This window comes from Heteronotia binoei, chromosome 7 (assembly GCF_032191835.1).
Source record: "Heteronotia binoei isolate CCM8104 ecotype False Entrance Well chromosome 7, APGP_CSIRO_Hbin_v1, whole genome shotgun sequence".
Classification (NCBI taxonomy): Eukaryota; Metazoa; Chordata; class Lepidosauria; order Squamata; family Gekkonidae; genus Heteronotia; species Heteronotia binoei.
In genome coordinates this window covers 1,302,623-1,318,605 of record NC_083229.1, presented here as the reverse complement: position 1 = coordinate 1,318,605, position 15,983 = coordinate 1,302,623, and the positions used below count along the sequence as shown (strand labels likewise).

Genomic DNA, 15,983 nt, shown 5'->3' with positions numbered 1-15,983 from the left:
TCCTCCAGTCCACAGGAGAGCAGACGATAGGGAAGGCCTCCACCTGAGACCCCCGAGGCAAGAAGGCTGTCCTCACAAGACCGAAGGGCCCCAGCTCTGTTGGAGGCAGCTTGGGGGGGGGGGGGGCTCCAAAGAGCTCAGTGGAGGAGACGAGGCTCCCCCTTCCCCATTTTGTCCTCGTGGCCACCAATGAGGGGGCACAACTAAGAGCCAGGGGCTGCCCCAAGCCCACCCCCCCACGTTTCCCACCAGGTCAGGATTCAAAGGTGGGTCTCCCAGTCGCAGAGCCTTCAGCCAAGCCTTGCCCCAAGCAGCCCCGGCCTCCCCTCCCCTTCCTGCCCCTTGTGCCCCTGAGGGGGCTTGCCCTGGGCACCCCCTGAACCCAGGAGCCAGGCTGGCATCAGCTGAACCTGCCAGCTCAGCCCTGCCCTCTCTCTGAGCCCGGGTTTGCTTAACACCTCTGCCTCTCTTGTTTTTTGCTACTGCAACTTTAAAGAGGGTGGTTTCCCATAAGGGCTAGTCTTTTTGCTTAAAACCTCCCCAGGCCCTTCGGCAGGGACCCTGAAGAAGAAGAAGATGATGAAGATATTGGATTTATATCCCGCCCTCCACTCCAAAGAGTCTCAGAACGGCTCACAAACTCCTTTCCCTTCCTCCCCCACAACAGACACCCTGTGAGGTAGATGAAGATATTGGATTTATATCCTGCCCTCCACTCTGAAGAGTCTCAGAGCGGCTCACAATCTCCTTTCCCTTCCCCCCCCCCACAACAGACACCCTGTGAGGTGGATGAAGATATTGGATTTATATCCCTCCCTCCACTCCAAAGAGTCTCAGAGCAGCTCACAATCTCCTTTCCCTTCCTCCCCCACAAGAGACACCCTGTAAGGTGGGTGGGACTGAGAGGGCTCTCCCAGCAGCTGCCCTTTCAAGGACAACCTCTGCCAGAGCTATGGCTGACCCAAGGCCATTCTAGCAGGTACAAGTGGCGGAGTGGGGAATGAAACCTGGTTCTCCCAGATAAGAGAGCTCTGGCTGACCCAAGACCATTCCAGCAGGTGCAAGTGGCGGAGTGGGGAATCAAACCCGGTTCTCCCAGATAAGAGAGCTCTGGCTGACCCAAGGCCATTCCAGCAGGTGCAAGTGGCAGAGTGGGGAATCAAACCCGGTTCTCCCAGATAAGAGAGCTCTGGCTGACCCAAGACCATTCCAGCAGGTGCAAGTGGAGGAGTGGGGAATCAAACCCGGTTCTCCCAGATAAGAGAGCTATGGCTGACCCAAGGCCATTCCAGCAGCTGCAAGTGGAGGAGTGGGGAATCAAACCCAGTTCTCCAAGATAAGAGAGCTATGGCTGACCCAAGGCCATTCCAGCAGGTGCAAGTGGAGGAGTGGGGAATCAAGCCCGGTTCTCCCAGATAAGAGAGCTCTGGCTGACCCAAGGCCATTCCAGCAGGTGCAAGTGGAGGAGTGGGGAATCAAGCCCGGTTCTCCCAGATAAGAGAGCTCTGGCTGACTCAAGACCATTCCAGCAGGTGCAGGTGGAGGAGTGGGGAATCAAACCCCCGTTTCTCCCAGATAAGAATCCACACACTTAACCACTACACCAACCCTGGCTTCTGCCTCCTTCTGATCAGCCCACCGAGCCCTCAAGGGCAGTCTGGGCTCCCCAAGGTCTCAAGCAAAGAAAGGCCTTCCCATACCCTTTTGCCTGATCCTGAATAGGAAGCGCTGCTGGGGATTGAACCAGGGACCTTCTGCGTGCCAAGCACAGGCTCTCCCGCAGAACCATGGCCCTTCCCTTCCCTTCCCCTCCCTTCCTGGAAGCCGGGGCAGCACGTGGGGGCTCCAGAGCCAGACCCCTCTTGCAGTCAGAGCCATGAGCACCGCCCAGCCAGGGGTCCAACAAGACGCAAGCGCAGGAGACCCCCAGCCCCGCTCACCTTGGAGACATAGTAGGCCTCTGCGGGGCGCTTGTGGTAGAGGGCCAGCATGCCCGGGAGGAGGCGAGGGAGCTGCTCCTCCAGCTTATCGTTGGGCAGCAGGTGGCTCATGGGGCCCAGCGCCTCCACCACCGCCAGCCTCAGCTGCAGAGAGGAGAGGCACAGGGAAGGTCACACCCCTCCTTCTCCTCCTCCCCGGCCCACCCAGCAGCCAGCCCTGGGGGCAGGCCCAGAAGCTCCACACGGACCTTGCTGGGGGAGGCCACTCCCTTGCTCCCCCCACCAAGGGGCCACTTTTCTGACGAAGAATCCCCCCAGCCAGCCCTTTTCAGCCCAGAGGCCCACTCTGCAGCCCTCTCCACACAGCCTCCGCAAGGGAAATCCACTCCGTGGGTGGAGCTGCAGGGCCCCTGGGGTAGCAGCACCGTTGTCCAAAAGGGGGCCGAGGCAAGAGACCCGTGCCCCACATCCTCCTCGGCCCCCTTCCAGCCTCCCCGCCCGGTCTGCACCTTGGCCTCCCGGCTCTGCAGCCAGCTGTAGAAGAGCACTTCGTACGCGCTGAAGACCTCCTGGGAGAAGGTGTCCCGCCTCACGGTGGGGTCCGGGGCCTGGTCCAGGTTAGCCAAGTACTCCTGGATGCTCTCGCTGAAGTTCTGCAGGGCTGCGCCACCAAAAGCAGGCCGGTTGCAGCACCAGACTCGCCAGGCAACCCCCAGCGCCCCGCAGAGAACAGGGGCCCACCCCCCACCCCCGGGGACAACAGGCTTCTCGCTCCTGTAACAAGCCCAGCCTCCAGGGCCAGCCCACCCGCACTGAGCTCCACACCGGATTCCAAGGGTGCTTTGGAAAGCTGCACTGAACTCTGGGGGGAAGCCACAGTGCGGGGCCACATGCTGCCCTTTAGGAGGGCCTGACTATGACCCTCTTTCCCACCCCTGCCCCCCCAAGCACAGGCTCACCACGGAGGCCCCAGAGGAAAGGGGGGGGTCCTTACCAAAGCAGAAGACGACTTTCATGCTATCCTGCCTGGCCATCCCCAGCATCGGCAGCATCGTTCCCAGGATGGAGGTGAGAAAGGGCACCATCCCAAAGACTGCGGAGGACAGCGAGGCGGGGGGAGGGGGAGGGGGGAGACAGCAACAGCGGCCTTCAACAAAGCGCTCTGGTGGGCAGGCTCTCTCGCCTCTGCTACACCTGCACGACTCCAGCTCTGTGGCTGGGCAAGGCCGCCCCCACACTGCAAAAGCTGCTTCCCTCCTGACGGCCACAGCCGATGGTCCAACTGCACCCTCCACTGAGATGCCCCCGAGCACCAATGCTCCAAAGCCCCGCATCCCACCGGCCTCTGCTGTTCCCTTCAGAAGCCACAGGGGGCAGAACCTCCAGCACAAAGGCCAGCAGCTGCCTGCTCGGGATTACAATGCAGGAGTCGCTGCCAGAGGGGGAAGTGGTGGCCACAGGAATAAACTGGCTCTCACAGCAGCTGCCCTTTCAAGGACAACTCCTAAGAGAGCTCTGGCTGACCCAAGGACATTCCAGCAGCTGCAATTGAAGGAGTGGGGAATCAAACCCAGTTCTCCCAGATAAGAGAGCTCTGGCTGACCCAAGGCCATTCCAGCAGCTGCAAGTGGAGGAGTGGGGAATCAAACCCAGTTCACCCAGATAAGAGAGCTCTGGCTGACCCAAGGCCCTTCCAGCAGGTGCAAGTGGAGGAGTGGGGAATCAAACCCGGTTCTCCCAGATAAGAGAGCTCTGGCTGACCCTAGGCCCTTCCAGCAGGTGCAAGTGGAGGAGTGGGGAATCAAACCCGGTTCTCCCAGATAAGAGAGCTCTGGCTGACCCAAGGCCATTCCAGCAGCTGCAAGTGGAGGAGTGGGGAATCAAACCCGGTTCTCCCAGATAAGAGAGCTCTGGCTGACCCAAGGCCATTCCAGCAGCTGCAAGTGGAGGAGTGGGGAATCAAACCCGGTTCTCCCAGATACGAGAGCTCTGGCTGACCCAAGGCCATTCCAAACAGGTGCAAGTGGAGGAGTGGGGAATCAAACCCGGTTCTCCCAGATAAGAGAGCTATGGCTGACCCAAGGCCATTCCAGCAGCTGCAAGTGGAGGAGTGGGGAATCAAACCCGGTTCTCCCAGAGAAGAGAGCTCTGGCTGACCCAAGGCCATTCCAGCAGCTGCAAGTGGAGGAGTGGGGAATCAAACCCGGTTCTCCCAGAGAAGAGAGCTCTGGCTGACCCAAGCCCATTCCAGCAGGTGCAGGTGGAGGAGGGGGGGAATCAAACCCGGTTCTCCCAGAGAAGAGAGCTCTGGCTGACCCAAGGCCATTCCAGCTGCTGCAAGTGGAGGAGTGGGGAATCAAACCCGGTTCTCCCAGATAAGAGAGCTCTGGCTGACCCAAGGCCATCCCAGCAGCTGCAAGTGGAGGAGTGGGGAATCAAACCCGGTTCTCCCAGATAAGAGAGCTCTGGCTGACCCAAGGCCATTCCAGCAGCTGCAAGTGGAGGAGTGGGGGATCAAACCCAGTTCTCCCAGATAAAAGTCTGCACACTTCACCACTATACCAAAGGTGGCTGCAAGCTGGTTGCACTTCCCCCCACCCACTCTCCAAGACAGCAGCCTCCCCGTTCAGCTAATAGTCACTTCCGGCTGTCAGCCACTGTACCAACATTGCCCTGTGGGGATGAGGAGGCTTCTCTGCCCCTACAAGGATCCAAGTCCAGAACCTGGCAGAGCACCAGGCTGCCAGAACACAACCCCCCACCCCCGCTCTCAACTGCCCGTCTGCCCTTGGGAGCTGGCCTCCAGCCCCTCCAGGGCACCTCCCTCCTCCTGCGGCCCCCCCTGCAGTAGCCACCCAGAAGGGGCGCGATGCCCTGCACAAGGGACCGTCCGGCAAGCCTGCCTCTCCTGGCTCCAGGCTCCTGTGCCACTCCCTGAGCGGCCCTCTGCTCCCGCCCTGCACAGCTGCCACCTACCATTCACCACCGAGAGGCTGGCAAAAGTCCGGATGACAAAGTAGTGGGGCAGGACGCCCGGCTGGAACTTGTTCAGCACCTCCTCCATCACCGTGTTGATGAAGCGCCTCCCGACCGCCACGAGGACGTTGCTGGCTGCCTCCTGCCACTCCACGATGACGTCCTGTGCCAAAGAAAAGGAGGCAGAGCCTGTAGCCGCCACACGGCTCCCGCAACTGAGCCTGCAGCCCACGTGGCACCCAAAGTGGGAGGTGGGGGTGGGACACTGGGAAAGAGCGGTTCTTTTCCTCCAATCATGCCCTCTGCCTGGGCTGTGGGGGGGCCTGATCTCCTCCTCCTGAAGAAACTGAGTTCCCAGGGCTGGAAGCAGCACCAAGAACTGCAGCACATACCTTGGATTTGGTCATTTCATTGGATGCCAAGAAGATGACGATCTTGGCCGTGCTCTTGTCCATGCGGGACACGCTGCTCCTCACCACGGCCTCCATGGCCCTCAGGATAATGACCCGGTGCGGGTAAGCCAGCTGGGAGGGAGAGGAAGGAAGAGGAAGTCATCCCCAGACCCCACTGGCAGGCCAACACACACACCCCTCCCAATTCATGGCGGGGCAGAAGCCTTCTTGGCCCTGACTTGACAGATGCATTCTGAGCATTTAAGAGTCCATGAAGGAGCCGAAGGAAAAACCTGTTCCACCCTCAGTTTCAGGCAGGCTTTGGCAAAATTTCTCAGGCTCTTGGAGCCAAAATTTAGCTCCAAAATTTAGGAGCCAGACTAATCATTCAGCTTTCAGGGGTTTTATTCGAATGACCAGTTTGTATAGTGACCACTAACACAAAGGCGAATCCTAACTTCTTCACGGTTTCTTCTAATTTTATTAAAGCCAGCCCAACAAAAAGCTAACCTCCAGGCCTAGCGCCTCACTGCTTCAATTCTGTTGTCACTTTTTAAAAACACCATCTAACTGAGTGCAGGGCTAGTACAGAAAGCAGCAAAGTGAAAACTTAAATTCTGCCACCACCAATGTAAGGTAGAAAGTTAAGAAACAAGCGAGGACAAGAATTTCATGCACATTTTTAAAATCATAAAACAAAATACTGATGCAAAATGGAACAGAAGTCCATCATTGGCTATTAGCCACAGCTTATTGTTGGAACTCTCTGTCTGGGAAAACTGATGCTCTGTATTCTTGGTGTTTGGGGGCACAGTGAGAGGGTTTCTAGTGTCCTGGCCCCACTGGTGGACCGCTTGATGGCACTTGGGGTTTTTGGCTACTGTGACACAGAGTGTTGGACTGGATGAGCCACTGGCCTGATCCAACATGGCTTCTCTTATGTTCTTATGTCTGGGACAATGATGCTCTGTATTCTTGGTGCTTGGGAGGGGGGACAACAGTGAGAGTGCTTTGAACATCCTGGCCCCACTGGTGGATCTCCAGATGGCGCTTGGTTTTTTTGGCCACTGTGTGACCCAGAGTGTTGGACTGGAGGGGCCATTGGCCTGATCCAACAGGGCTTCTCTTATGTTCTTATGTGACACAGAGTGTTGGACTGGAGGGGCCACTGGCCTGATCCAACATGGCTTCTCTTATGTTCTTATGTGACACAGAGTGTTAGACTGGAGGGGCCACTGGCCTGATCCAACAGGGCTTCTCTTATGTTCTTATGTGACACAGAGTGTTGGACTGGAGGGGCCACTGGCCTGATCCAACAGGGCTTCTCTTATGTTCTTATGTGACACAGAGTGTTGGACTGGAGGGGCCACTGGCCTGATCCAACATGGCTTCTCTTATGTTCTTAAAATGACAAATAAGATCCAACCAGCACTTTTGCTCAGTTTGAGCCAAATTTCCTCCCTATTCCATGTGGCTTCTATCTGCGGAGGTCCTAAAATCCCAAATGCAGCAGTTTTGGTGGTAAGAAGGGACCCCCCCCCTTCCTCCATTTTTACCAGTGGAAAAAGTAGTTGGACCCATCAAGCCTTGCACTTCCCCAGTGAAATCAGTAAAATCACAGCTGAAAATACCAGGCGCCGCAATGGAAAGTCTAGGCACCAGGGAAAAGCGGTGCCTGGGATTTGTCAACAGCAGGAATATTGGGAGGGGTGAGAAAAGGGGCAGACCACCAGTGGGGAACTTGACACCCCCCCAGCCCAGTAGAACGGCTCTGTCCGACCACCCTCTCCCACTTTCTTTCTTCTGCGGCCTTCATAGGAATTCTGCACACCCAGCAAACCCTGTGTTTTATCTTCCAGAGGAGGGGAGAAGTCCTGCCCCCTGCTGCCCTCCCCAAGATTTCTCCTCAACATCTCCTCCACAAGCCCCTCACATGCCAGGGTCACCCTCTAAAGCAGGCCCATCCCCCCCCACCCCCCCAGCCTATGGGACATCACCTTGTCATGCTGCCGCAGGTATTCCTCACAGGCGTTCAGGACCTCTTCGGGCTCTGCTTCTCCCAGGTAGCACAGAGCGCTGAAGATCTGCTCATGGACCTGCGGGTCCTTGTCTGTGGTGGCATCCATCAGAGTCACGGCCAGCCCTGGAAGGCAGAAAGGAACGGATGCTGCAGATGCACTGCACTCGGAAGGCACCCCCCCCCCCTTTCACTGGCCTTGAAACAGTTCCTCTTGGGCCAGTTCCCCAGCCCCACATCATGAGTTCGTCCTACCCAACTGCCACAAGGAAGCCCCCCCCCCCCCCGCAAGGAAGCAAGAATTCACCCCACTCCAAGACACCAGAGAGCCAGTTTGGTGTAGTGGTTAAGTGTGCGGACTCTTATCTGGGAGAACCAGGTTTGATTCCCCACTCCTCCACTTGCAGCCGCTGGAATGGCCTTGGGTTAGCCATAGCTCTGGCAGAGGTTGTCCTTGAAAGGGCAGCTGCTGGGAGAGCCCTCTCCAGCCCCACCCACCTCACAGGGTGTCTGTTGCGGGGGAGGAAGGTAAAGGAGATTGTGAGCCGCTCTGAGACTCTTCGGAGTGGAGGGCGGGATATAAATCCAATATCTTCATCTACCTCACAGGGTGTCTGTTGTGGGGGAGGAAGGTAAAGGAGATTGTGAGCCGCTCTGAGACTCTTCGGAGTGGAGGGCGGGATATAAATCCAATATCTTCTTCTTCTTCTTTCACCTGACCACGCCTTGGCCAGTGCCAGCCAGCGAAGCCAGTCCACCCCATAGCCTGCAAGCGGCTTCCACACTTGGGTCTCCCAGAGATCAGTCACCAAAAGGGACCCAACAGCTCCTGGGTTTTCCTTGCCCAACATGAGAAGTCAACACATCAAGATGGGTCACTGTCAATGTTCCTGCTAAGCTGTGGAGCCTCGTGAGCAAAGATTCTACTTCATGAGCTACTGGCATTAAAGTCGGGAGCTCCTGCGCTGTGGGGCCATTTTCCCTGAGCTAAGACCAAAATGTGTGAGCCAGAGGCTAAAAAACTGTGAGTGAGCGACAATTAGAAAAACTTCCAAAGGAAGACAGGACTTTAATTTGGTACTTGCTCTCAGCTGCTAGGACATTGTATGCGCAGCTGTGGAAACAGGGAAAAATACCAGAGAAATGGGACTGGATTGTGGAAGTTTTATTGTGGAGTGAGATGGACAAATTAACTAAAACTTTAAAAGACTATGATCTAGATATATTCAAAAAGGAGTGGAAGAAATTTAAAAGACATATGGAGAAAGAATGGAATATAAAAAGTCATTGGACAATTTTTTAGTAGTAATGAGAGAAGAAAAATATTGAACTTTGATTGGTTAGTGGTACCTTTATAATTGAATTTAAATTTACAACTTCGGGGAAGTCAAATATTGGAGGGAGGGGGGTTGAAATATCATATGGGTTAGTATAGAAAGGAGACAATTGTTAACCATATGTTATTAATAAATTGTTAAAACACCAAAAACTGTGAACGAGCTCACACTAACTCAGCTGAGGGGGAACACTGGTCACCGTGGGAGTCTGTCTGTAACAGCAGAAGAGAACAAGAGTCCAGGAGCACGTTAAAGGCTAACACCCGTGTCAGGAAAGAGCTTTCATGAGCCAGATCCCTGAATCTGAAGAAGTGAGCAAGGACTTACCAACACCCCTCCCTTGCCACAAATCACCAGGCAAGAGAAAGCACAGTCCCAAGGCAGAAGGCCTCTTCCTGCCAGGGCCCTGACTGACCCACGGGTGGGGAAACGCTCTGCCAGGGACTCCACACAAAGCCACGGCACACCCTTCTCTGTGGCTGGGGTGGGGGAGTGCAGCCCAAGTCAGCTTACTCAGGGAAGAGTGCAAGAAGGCCGCGATGTCAACAACAAAGTCTTTTCTTTATTCAATCAAACCAGTCACTTGCATTTAAACTGCCGCAGAAATATTTGGCATTCGAGTTCTATTAATTTAAGATAATTTTGAATACTATATGCTATTTGTATTACCTTAGATACTGTGCAGAATTGTCTCCTCTTGTTTGTATAGTTTGGTTGGTTGATCTATAGTTGTTGTTTGCATTTAATATTTATGTTAAAGTTATGTATTTTAAAGTATATAATTTCAATCATATGCAAAATAATATTTTTTAATTCAGATTTTGTTGTAACTTAAGTTTATAGTTCAATAAAGTTTGTTTGAAATTTGGGAGGGAGGGAGGGGTATTTGTGTGTGTGCGTGTGCACATGTGCATGTGTATGTGTATGCCTGGAGACCTCAGGCAACCCCTACTGGGGCATGGAGGATGTTCAGAGAAGTGGTTTGATAGAGCCTGCCTCTGCCTCCTGCGCTGGTATTTGTTTGGAGGTCTCCCTTCCAAGTACCATGCCTTGCTTAGCTCCCGAGATCTGATGAGATCCTTGGCTTGCAGCTGGGCTATGCAGGTCAGGGCTAACTACAAAGTCTTGTTGCTCTGTCCTCTCAGTTCACAACCACACCCAGGTTTCCCAGGAATTACAAACAAAGAGTTATGCAATGTCCTAGAACCTGAGACTCAAGACCCAGATGAAATAAAAGTGAAGAGAACATTTAAGTATTTGTGGATTTCTTCAGGGAACGCCAAGGTGTGGAGGAAAGAAGTGTTCATAGGCAGATTTTCAAGGCAAGAGATGTTCAGAGGTGGTTTGCCCTGGCCTGCCTTTGCATAGTGACCTTGGACTTCCTTAGTGGTCTCCTGTCCAAGCACTAACTGAGGCCAACCCTGCTTAGCTTCTGAGATCTGAGGTGGTCAGGACAGCCTGGGCCATCAGATCAGGGCAACCAGAAGGCAGCTCGAGCTAAAGTGAGAAGATTTGGTGACGCACATGTCGCTTGTCCTCCAGCAATAGTGGAAGAGACACAAGAACCTCCCTGCATATGGTCTGGGACGTGTCAACCTTCAAGACCGCCTTTCCCCGTATGTGCCCCAGAGAGCACTACATTCAGGGTCCCAAAATCTTCTTAAGATCCCCAGACCGATTGTCCACCACCAGAGCATTCTCAGTAATAGCCCCCTGCTCTGTGGAATGCCCTCCCCAAAAACATCAGGGAACTGCCACAGTTCCGCAGGGCCTGTAAGACCGAACTGTTCAAACTTGCTTTCAGCGGTTAAGGGGAGTTGGCTGTTATTTCACAATCTCATTGAACTAACATAACTGAAACCAGAAACATCAGAATAACCAGAACATCAATGTGCATCTTAGACTTTTAATGACTAAGAATATAAGAACATAAGAGAAGCCGTGTTGGATCTGGCCAATGGCCCCTCCAGTCCAACACTTTGTGTCACATAAGAACATCAGAGAAGCCCTGTTGGATCAGGCCAATGGCCCATCCAGTCCAACACTCTGTGCCACATAAGAACATAAGAGAAGCCCTGTTGGATCAGGCCAATGGCCCATCCAGTCCAACACTTTGTGTCACACAGTGGCTAATATATGTGTGTGTATACACATACATATATATACACACACACTGTGGCTAATAGCCACTGATGGACCTCTGCTCCATATTTTTATCCAATCCCCTCTTAAAGCTGGCTATGCTTGTAGCCACCACCACCTCCTGTGGCAGTGAATTCCACATGTTAATCACCCTTTGGGTGAAGAAGTACTTCCATTTATCCGTTCTAACCCGACTGCTCAGCAATTTCATTGAATGCCCACGAGTTCTTGTATCGTGAGAAAGGGAGAAAAGGACTTCTTTCTCTGCTTTCTCCATGCAATGCATAAACTTGTAAACCTCTATCATGCACTTGGACTATAAAATGTATGGAAATGATTTTATTGTATGTTGTTTTTTTAATGTTTTATCATGGTGCTTTTATTTGTTGTTAGCCGCCCTGAGCCCGTCAGGGGACCCGCTGGATATAAATCTGATTAAATAAATAAAATTAAGAAAACACCAAGAGCCATGCTGGATCAGACCAGCGACCCATCAAGCCCAGCATTCTGTTTACACAGTGGCCTTCTTGACCGAGTCCATCCATCTCCTGTTTTGTCTTCCTCCTTCCCTGCCGCCTTCCACTTTTCCTAGCGTGGCTGTCTTTCCCAGAGACTCCTGACTTCTCATAATGGGGCCAAGCGCAATAACCTCAGTTCAGTCATTTTAGCTTCTAGGGAGAATCCAGGCTTGGTTTGCTCTAGAACCCACTGATTTGCCCGTTTAGCAATCCATAACCCTCTCCTCCAACACCACATTACAAATGAATCAACTTCCTTCCAGTTTTCTTCACTAACTTTCATACCCATGCAGAGTAGCAGGGAATACTATTAAGCTTATTCAAGAGCTGTTCATGAAGAAAAGGACTATTGTCCACACATTCCTTAGAAATCACACAGAGCAGAAAACAGGAGAGCCAGCTACCACTACCTAACACCGTCCAGAGATGTATTAGGAGGCACCAACCTTAGTTTTCGACACCAAGGTCTCAACTTAGTGTTACCTACATTTCTGGCAATTGAAAGTCATAGTCTCGGCCCATTGTCTGTGGAAATCTCAGGTAGCTGTCATGAACCCTGACGAGGAGGAGCTGGAAGGGTTAACAGACCTGGAAGAGTTGCCAGCTAGTTTCTCAGCTGAACATACAGCAGCTGGTCCATCAATCACTCTCCAGGCACCAGTGTCAGCTGTTGACAATCAATCTCCTCCAAGCTCTCCTCCTCCCATCTCAGGAGTTCGAAGCAGGAACTTTCAGAGCGAAGACATGAGGCACGCCAAGGCTTCAGATCTCTCAGCCCTGAGTTCTAGCAGAGTCACTGCCACCCAGGGAGCAGGCTGATTGAGACTCCCATATAGCTCTCACTCAGAACCTGGTAACCATGTGGAAGCAACAAGTCTATTCTCTGGCTTGCATCCACGCTTCTTCCTGATTCCTGATATGCTTGATTTCCTTGGCACCCTGAACTTTTGGCTTTTGGGCATTGACTTCTGATTCCGGTTTGTGATTCTGCATTGGTGACTTGGCTCCTGCTTGACTTCCTGGACTTTGACCTTGGACTGGCTTTGGACTCCTGCCTGCCTGCACCCGCAGAATGTGACACTAGCATCCTCACTCCCAGGCCACAGTTCAAACTGCCCAGTCAAGCAATGGCGATGTCCAATCAGAACACATCTCCAAGAGAAACCTCTAGAAAGTGGCATCACCTTTCCCAGTCTCCCCCTCCCATCACAGACCATAGGTTCCTTTCGTTAACCAGCCTCCATCTTTGGCCTTGAAGAGGATAAGAGGTTTGCAGGCCAGAAACCCAACTAGCAACACCTGTAAGTCAACTCTGGCCCATCACCATTCACGTTAACCCTTGGGGGGATGGAGGGGAAGGTGTTTTGCTTCACACTGCCCAAGGCAGAGCGTAAATTCTCCGGACACAGAGACGCTCTCTTCCATCCTACGGCTTCTGGCCAGGGAGGTGCAAGCCATGAAGGCGATGCTTTCACTGAAAAACTCCACCTTGTCTGCATGGCCGGGGAGAAGTCCCAAACATGAGAATTAAAGCACAGCTGAATGTTTAAACTATTACAACGGCAGGTAATATTAGCCTGTCCTATTTAAACATTGTTTAGGATAAGTACTGAGCAAAGCGAAAGGCGACTGCCTGTTCTCACCTCTTCTTTTTCCCTTGCTCAGCACAAAATGCCTGAACAGACCTGGTGTAGTATTTTTATTCCTTCATTAAACTTATATGTTGACTGCTTTAAGCCTGATCTGTGGAAATGGGCCCCTTCGCTCTTGCTATCTGCACTGCCGTAACGGAGAGGGTCAGCTCATCACCCCTGGTGCACAATGGCTTGAAATTCTGAAGCTGTGATAGGTTGCCCACATTTTCACTTTGGGAAGTGAAGCAGGAAGCACAGCAACCGGGGGGGGGGGCACAGAATGGTAGACAGGCAACTCCATAAAGCAAGAGATACTGAGTCACTGTGAACGACAACACGCCCCCCCCACACACACACCCCTGCTCTGCTCTGGTAAGACCTCACCTGGAGTATTGTGTTCAGTTTTGGGCACCACATTTTAAGGATATAGACAAGCTGGAACGGGTCCAGAGGAGGGCAACGAAGATGGTGAGGGGTCTGGAGACCAATTTTGGGCTGTATCAATAGACCTCACCTGGAGTCTTGTGTTCAGTTTTGGGCACCACATTTTAAAAAGGATGTAGACAAACTGGAATGAGGCCAGAGGAGGGCGACGAAAACGGTGAGGGGTCTGGAGACCAAGTCCTGTGAAGAAAGGTTGAAGGAGCTGGGCATGTTTAGCCTGGAGAGGAGGCGGCTGAGAGGTGATTTGAAGGGCTGTCATGTAGAGGATGGTGCGGAGTTGTTTTCTGTGGCCCCAGAAGGTAGGACCAGAACCAATGGGTTGGAATTAAATCAAAAGACTTTCCGACTCAGCATTAGGAAGAACTTCCTGACCATTAGACCGGTTCCTCAGTGGAACAGGCTGGAGAGGCAGACTGTGAGTCTCCTGGGGATTATGGAAATTGGAGATGCAAGCATTGGCTCAAAGGAGTGGATAATTTTCCTGCATTGTGAAGGGGGGTTGGAATAGATGACCCTGGAAGTCCCTTCCAACTCTATGGTTCCATTATTCTAACTGGTGACTTTGGGGACAAAGAGGAACTCTATCTGGAGCTCTGGAGAGACCCCAGGTTGGAGCTGCTGCGCCAAGCAGCCTTGGAGAAGAAAGCAGAATTCTGAGAGCCGGAAGCAGCAGGTGGTTGCAAAGCAAGGCAGGGAGCACAGGCAGAGTGCGGATGCTGCAGGACAGAGGGATGTCCTGGGAACCAGCCGCTTGCTGTTCCTATGAAGTATAGAATGAAACTGCTGGGTCTGGCTCATGATGCTCCTTCCGCAGGACTGAACCAGAGGAGACAGCAGCTGTTGGCTCAAAATGTTAAGGATTATTCCCAGTCTCCCGCGTGACTTGCCAGCGAGTGGGTGGGAGCAGCAAGGCCAAAGGACTTCTGCAATTGTTTGTGAGGCGTTTCAGAGGGCAGGAAGAGGCGTTGCCCCTATGGAAGCGGAAGTGCTTTATATGAACTTTGCGGGAGGTTGCTACGAGGTACCCCGAGGCAGGTGATCTGGATCGGCTGAAGCCCGATGGTATTTAAGGCAGCTGGACCAAGCTGGAGTCCAGTCTTGGAACCTTCAAGGCCAACAAAGTTTTATTATCCAAGGTGTGCATGCACATCAAAACGTATCCCTTGAATAAGACTTTGTTGGTCTCAAAGGTGCCTGACTGGACCGAAACTTTGCTCTCCTGTTTTAGACCAGCATGAAACGTTGACTGAGGGGTGACGTGATAGAAGTTTACAAGATTATGCATGGGATAGAGAACGTAGAGAAAGAAATACTATTCTCTCTTTCTCACAATACAAGAACTTGTGGGCACTCCATGAAATTGCTGAGCAGTCAGGTTAGAATGGATAAAAGGAAGTCCTTCTTCACTCAAAGGGTGATTGACATGCGGAATTCACTGCCACAGGAGGTGGCAGCAGCTACAAGCATAGACAGCTTCAAGAAGGGATTTGATCAACATCTGGAGCAGAGGTCCATCAGTGGCTATTAGCCACAGGGTATCAGTGGAACCCTCTGTATGGGACAGTGATGCTCTGTAGTCTTGTGCTTGGAGAGAACAACAGTGGGAGGGCTTCTAGTGTCCTGGCCCCACTGGTGGACCTCCTGATGACACCTGGGGGGTTTTTGGCCACTGTCTGACACAGAGTGTTGGACTGGAGGGGCCATTGTCCTGATCCAACAGGGCTTCTCTTATGTTCTTATGTGACACAGAGTGTTGGACTGGAGGGGCCATTGGCCTGATCCCACAGGGCTTCTCTTATGTTCTTATGTGACACAGAGTGTTGGACTGGATGGGCCATTGGCCTGATCCAACAGGGCTTCTCTTATGTTCTTTTGTGACACAGAGTGTTGGACTGGAGGGGCCACTGGCCTGATCCAACAGGGCTTCTCTTATGTTCTTATGTGACACAGAGTGTTGGACTGGAGGGGCCATTGGCCTGATCCCACAGGGCTTCTCTTATGTTCTTATGTGACACAGAGTGTTGGACTGGAGGGGCCATTGGCCTGATCCCACAGGGCTTCTCTTATGTGACACAGAGTGTTGGACTGGATGGGCCACTGGCCTGATCCAACATGCTTCTGTTATGTTCTTAACATGGTTACCCATCTGAATCTTTCGTCAGGTAGTTTTTCTGCCAGAGTTTTTGACTGACAAGAGGCATCACTTGTTGGAGCTGACGGAATGCCAGTGAAAACGTCGTGGAGTGAAGCACCAAAAACCGCAGCTGAACAATTCCCAGTCCAATGGGCATGTCGAAAGGGGAAGCTCTGGACTTAGACGCTTTTCTGCTTTAGTTAATACCTAACATACTGTGGAGCTCTGTGTCGTTTCCCTTTAAATGATGAAGACGTTGCAGGGGAAGCTGACAGAGAGGCAGGCTAATCGAGGCCGCTGGCATGATAGCGGCTGGTGGTTCTTCTGGCCCTGCACTCAGACAAGCCGGAGGCAGCCTGGAGCAGGTCTCAGATAAAACGGAAGCAGGTCCTTGTGTGGTTTCCACGGAGGGCTCAGGAAAGAAACCCCAGGTGGCCCATGGGAACATG

General features: G+C 52.6%; 1 protein-coding gene across 1 annotated transcript in view; it reads right to left on the bottom strand.

Annotated features, from left to right (window-relative positions):
* The window catches only part of MROH1 (maestro heat like repeat family member 1), a 69,592-nt gene extending 53,901 nt beyond the window's left edge, over positions 1 to 15,691 (bottom strand). Inside the window, exons 1-7 of the mRNA XM_060243037.1 lie at positions 15,543 to 15,691; positions 7,306 to 7,486; positions 5,309 to 5,440; positions 4,917 to 5,079; positions 2,935 to 3,033; positions 2,450 to 2,601; positions 1,941 to 2,084 (exon numbers count right to left, since the gene is read on the bottom strand). Of these exons, the coding sequence (XP_060099020.1) occupies positions 1,941 to 2,084; positions 2,450 to 2,601; positions 2,935 to 3,033; positions 4,917 to 5,079; positions 5,309 to 5,440; positions 7,306 to 7,486; positions 15,543 to 15,691 (1,020 nt within the window). The remainder of the gene's footprint in view (positions 1 to 1,940; positions 2,085 to 2,449; positions 2,602 to 2,934; positions 3,034 to 4,916; positions 5,080 to 5,308; positions 5,441 to 7,305; positions 7,487 to 15,542) is intronic.
* Between the last annotated feature and the right edge of the window lie 292 nt (positions 15,692 to 15,983).